Source organism: Myotis nattereri (genome assembly GCF_964212035.1).
Source record: "Myotis nattereri genome assembly, chromosome: 4".
NCBI classification, from domain to species: Eukaryota; Metazoa; Chordata; class Mammalia; order Chiroptera; family Vespertilionidae; genus Myotis; species Myotis nattereri.
This window is the reverse complement of record NC_138079.1, coordinates 101,256,616-101,261,996: the sequence shown is the minus strand read 5'-3', so window position 1 is coordinate 101,261,996 and position 5,381 is coordinate 101,256,616. Positions and strand designations below refer to the sequence as shown.

At 65.4% G+C, this 5,381-nt stretch overlaps 1 protein-coding gene across 1 annotated transcript; it reads left to right on the top strand.

Moving 5' to 3' along the window:
* Window positions 1-191: 191 nt before the first annotated feature.
* On the top strand, window positions 192-2,711 carry NTN3 (netrin 3; the record flags this gene model as incomplete). The annotated part of the gene is made up of 6 exons (XM_081089248.1): window positions 192-1,119; window positions 1,191-1,379; window positions 1,456-1,605; window positions 1,726-1,776; window positions 1,920-1,994; window positions 2,296-2,711. The coding sequence occupies 6 exons, from the start codon at window positions 192-194 to the stop codon at window positions 2,643-2,645; spliced, it is 1,743 nt and encodes a 580-aa protein (XP_080945374.1). The 3' UTR covers window positions 2,646-2,711.
* Window positions 2,712-5,381: the final 2,670 nt, after the last annotated feature.

Genomic DNA, 5,381 nt, shown 5'->3' with positions numbered 1-5,381 from the left:
CGCCAACATCCTCGCTGCTGCGCTGGGCCGGGGCGTGCCCGCGGCTGCACCCTCATCTGGGCCCCGGCTGTGGCCGCCCGGGGCCTGCGGTTGCTCGACTTTGCGGGCAGAGCCTCAGACCCGGGCTCTACCCCCACGAGGACAGCGGTGTGGGGCCACGGCCAGCTGGCTGACCCACGGAGGCTCCGGCCATGCCCATCTGGCCCTGGGGGCTGCTGGTGACCGCGGGCACGCTCTTGGCCGCGCTGAGCCCGGGGCCGCCAGCGCCCGCCGACCCCTGTCATGAGGAGGGGGGCGCCCCGCGAGCCTGCGTGCCTGGCCTGGTGAATGCGGCCTTGGGCCGCGAGGTGCTGGCGTCCAGCACGTGCGGGCAGCCCCCCACGCAGGCCTGCGATTCCTCCGACCCGCGGCGGGCACACCCCGCCGCCCTCCTGACCTTGGCAGGGGGCACCGCCAGCCCCCTGTGCTGGCGTTCCGACTGGCTGACGCAGGCGCCCCTCAACGTGAGCCTCACAGTACCCCTGGGCAAAACTTTCGAGCTGGTGTTTGTGAGCTTGCGCTTCTGCTCCACGCCCCCCACCTCAGTGGCCCTGCTCAAGTCGCAGGACCACGGCCGCAGCTGGGTCCCGCTGGGCTTCTTCTCCGCCTGCTGTGGCCTGGACTATGGCCGCCTGCCTGCCCCTGCCAATGGCCCAGCCGGTCCCGGGCCTGAAGCTTTGTGCTTTCCTGAGCCCCAGACCCAGCCTGATGGCGGTGGCCTTCTGGCCTTCAGCGTGCAGGACAGCAGCCCGCCAGGCCTGGATCTGGACAGCAGCCCGGTGCTCCAAGACTGGGTGACCGCCACAGACATTCGAATAGTGCTCACGAGGCCTGCCAGGCTGGGGGACACCAGCGACTCCGAGGCCGTGGTCCCTTACTCTTACTCAGCCGCTGAGCTCCAGGTGGGCGGGCGCTGCAAGTGCAATGGGCATGCTTCAAGGTGCTTGCTGGACACCCAGGGCCACCTGATCTGCGACTGCCGGCATGGCACCGAGGGCCCCGACTGTGGCCGCTGCAAGCCCTTCTACTGCGACAGGCCCTGGCAGCGGGCCACAGCCCGGGAAGCCCACGCTTGCCTTGGTGAGGCCTTAGAGGGTGGCCTGGGGATCTTGGATCCAGCCAGCCGGCCCCTGACCCATCCCTCTCTGCAGCTTGCTCCTGCAATGGCCATGCCCGCCGCTGCCGCTTCAACATGGAGCTGTACCGACTGTCCGGCCGTCGCAGTGGTGGTGTCTGCCTCAACTGCCGGCACAACACTGCCGGCCGCCACTGCCATTACTGCCGGGAGGGCTTCTATCGCGACCCGGGCCGTGCACCGAATGACCGCCACGCTTGCAGGGGTGAGCCTGCATACCCCCACCCTCTGGTTTCACATATTCCCAGATGGGTTTCTGACCATTTCACCTCTGTCCTCAGCCTGTGACTGTCACCCTGTTGGTGCTGCTGGCAAAACCTGCAACCAGACCACCGGCCAGTGTCCCTGCAAGGATGGTGTCACTGGCCTCACCTGCAATCGCTGCGCCCCTGGCTTCCAACAGAGTCGCTCTCCAGTGGCACCCTGTGTTAGTGAGTGACCCTGCCCTGCTTAGGCCACCCCAGCTCCCTGCTGCTGCCTACATATCCCCTGAGAGTTCCAGAAACCCCAGCCCCCCTCGAATACAGGCCATTCTTCCACCCTCTCTGCAGAGACCCCTGTCCCTGGACCCACTGAGGAGAGCAGCCCTGTGGAGACGCAGGGTGAGTGGGCACATATCAGGTTCTAGACTGGCATGTCCATGAGAGGAGGGGTGCTATGGGTTCAAGGAGGGTAGAAGGAGAGGTTGGGGGAAGGAGGTGGGGATCTGTGCCAGCCTGCCCACTCCCTTGTCTCCCCTCCCCAGACTGCGATTTGCACTGCAAACCCACCCGGGGCAGCTACCGCATCAGCCTGAAAAAGTTCTGCAGGAAAGACTATGGTAGGCAGCCCTCAGGCCTCCCGCCCCCACCTTCCCACCTTGCCCTCCCCACGTCCCCGTTGGATACCCTGACCATTGCTGGACCCCATCCCTCAGGTGCCCCACTGCCACTGGCCCAGCCCCGTCAGCCCCTTGGTGATCTCTCTGCTCCCTCCTCTGCGGTGTCCTCTCTGTGCGCTCCCTCTCCAGTGGTTGTCGTCTGTTTCCCTCTGCCCTCCCTCCTGGCCCCTGGCGCCCGATTCTCCTCTGAGCAGCCTGCCGCTTCCCAGCCTAACCCCGCCCCCTCTCGTCCTCTCCGCAGCGGTGCAGGTGGCGGTGGGTGCGCGCGGCGAGGCGCGAGGCTTGTGGACGCGCTTCCCGGTGGCCGTGCTCGCCGTGTTCCGGAGCGGCGAGGAGCGCGCACGGCGCGGGAGCAGCGCACTGTGGGTGCCCGCACGGGATGCTGCCTGCGGCTGCCCACACCTGCTACCTGGTCGCCGCTACCTGCTGCTGGGTGGCGGGCCAGGGGCGGCGGCCGGGGATCCAGGGGGCCGAGGGCCCGGTCTCATCGCCGCTCGCGGGAGCCTCGTGCTGCCCTGGCGCGACGCGTGGACGCGGCGCCTTCGGAGACTGCAGCGCCGCGAGCGGCGGGGGCGTTGCAGGGCGGCCTGAACCCGCGGGCCAGGCTGGGGCTGGGCGGGGCGCTACTCCCACATCAAGGCGCACGTTCGACCAGTGCATCTGTCTGTGGAGGAGTCTTTGCTCACATCGCGCGCGTGGCCATCTGAGTCCCCACCCAACCCTGCCGGGCGCCTCCCTCTGCGCCTCGCGCCCGTGCCCAGAATGGGTGTGACCAACGCAGCGACTCAGAGGGATATGATAGCCCAATGAGCTGCCTGGAACCTTCCTTTGGCAGCTGTTGATGATTCCTTGGACCTTGGATCTCCCACGCTCGCGCTATCTGCCCCCTCCCAGGGGCACCGTGATACCTACAGAAGGCTGTGAGCCTTCTGGTGGGGGCCTCTGCCAACACCCCGAGGGCCGCCTCCTCGTGATGCCGTAGCCCATCAGAGAACGCTCTTACCTTTCTACAAGGCACTGTGTATCCCCCAAAACGGTTACGAAGCCCCCTGTGAATCCACGAGCCACTGTCGGTCTGAGAACACACCGAGGGCCGCTGTGACTCCACTCCCCAGGGGCTCCTAGAATCCGCCAGAGAGCGCTATGGCTCACCGAGAGGCGCTGTGGCCACCACTCTGGTCCACAGACCCGCTCGGGGCTCGGCGACACTGGTTTCCCCGCCCCTGCCAGAACCCGCAGAGGGTGCTGTGACTCCTCCCCCGGCGAGGACGGGGGCCTCTGCGCCCCGTCTGTCCCCTATGCCTGACCTTTCTCTACCGGTTGGGCCTCTGTGTCCCTGTCTCCACTGCGTCTGTGCCTCTGTTCGGCCTCGTTCTTGGCCTGCCTTGTCCCTGTCTCTTGTCTCTGTCCCGCTGTCTCTCTCGGATTCGGCCTTAGGACCCCTCCCGTAAAGTCCAGCTCCTAGGATCCCCTGCGTCCCTTCTCCCACTCGGAACCGGACGTCGTGCCCACCGCGTTCCTGGGTCTACGCGTAACCCGGCGGAGCGGCACCTCCCGCGGACAGCCCTCTGGTCTCCTGATGCCCCCAGCCCTCCGGTTAGCCGGCCATTCACTCGATTCCTGCCAGGAGTCACCGCCCGCGAACCCCTGACGCTCCGCGCCGGGACCTGTCCTGGGCTGGCCCGGGCTCCGGCCGCCCGGCCGAGGGGCGTCGGTGCGCATGCCCAGAGCCCGCTGGGCTGAGACCCGCGGCACCCGGGGTGGGCAGCCCTTGGCGCGTGCTCGGCGGGGGCGGGGCGGCGCGCGCGCATGCGTAGAGAAGCCCGCGCTCAGTTGCGCTGCGAGCTGAGAAGAAAGCGGTACGCGGCGCGGCACGGAGCGGCGCGGCGGCAGAGGTGGGTAGGCGGCGGGCCTGGCACGGGGCGTGGCGGCCTGCCACGGAGCTTCGGGGGCTGCGGAGCCAGGTCGCCGGCTGTCACCGCAGCGGGGGCGTGCAGAGGGAGGGGGCGTGGGGGTTCGACTCTGGGGCCTGGGTCTGAGGTGGGGCGCGGGGGCTGGCCGCGGCACGGAGGTCTGGGGCCCGGGCCGTCCGACTGTCACTGCCCATCGCCCCCGGCGGACCGCGGCTTCGCGGGACACTCACCCCGGGGGCAGGACCGGCGCCCCCTACCAGCCGCCGTCTGCGTGCTGGCCGGCCGGCCCCGGGCGAGGCGTCAGTCAGAAGGAGTTGTCTCTGTGTCACCCCTTCCTTGGACGGCTGTCTGTCTGTGGGGGGAGGAAGTCCTCTTCTGGACTCGAAATTGCAACAGAATCTCTGATAACAGTTCTGCCATCGAAGACTTGCAACTACTCCCTTTCCTGCCCTCTGCTTGCCCCAGGATGACGTGCCTGCCCACCTGTCGCCTGGCCTCTGAGCCCTGCCCGGTGGGTGCCCCCTTGGCACGGCCACTGGGCCGAGCGGCAGAAGCACTTCCACAGGGTCCCTGGGCGCTGTGCCATCTGAGCCTGGAGGAACACAGCTGGAGGTCGGGGATGGGCCACCTCTGGGCATGGTTTTCTCCACGCACGCAGGGGTGCTGGTGGCCTGGGCACAGGTGTTCATCTGCGACCTTAGGATGGAGACTGGTGTGCTGTGGCCTCCTGGGTTACCACGCTCCGGGCCGACATTAAAGGCCAGAGGTTGTTTAAGGGCCAGCGGGCTGTGCGGAGGCAGAGATCGACCATTAGCCTAGAGGTGTGCTGGGAGGACCGGCCTGTGGCTGGTGTGGCTGTGCTTGGGATGCTGGTGTTGTGGTCTTTCCGAGTTTCTTATTCCAAGTCATTAGTTTGTCTTTCTGGGACCAGTAGAAGCTCTCAAAGGTGGTTTTCCTTTTTTTTTTTTTTTTTTTTCATTTTATGTTTGCTGGGGACTCAGCAAGGACTTCCAGGCCATTACATTTAGAAAGGACCATCCCATTATTGGACAGATTTTTCCTCCGCTTGAGGGTAAGGGCTCCGTCTACCCATTCTACCCCCATCACATAGTAGGCATCTGTAAATGTTTGCTTGATTGTCTCAAAGACAAGGATGCAGGTTCTTGTCAAGGGATATAGACCGGGAGAAACAAGACCAGAGGAGAAAAGATAAAGAAATCTCACAAAGGTGTCTCAGTATATAAAGGTTACAGCCAGTGGAATGACCCCCAATGTGCACTTCCTTTTATTCTGAAAGTTGGGTCCTCAGCTAATCTTCTCAGCCCTCAGATAAAGCCTTTAAGCGAAGTGCTTATCTGGTAGTGAGTGCCCTGTTTAGAAGCTTGTCTTTCCCTGTCAACAGGGCTGGAGTCAC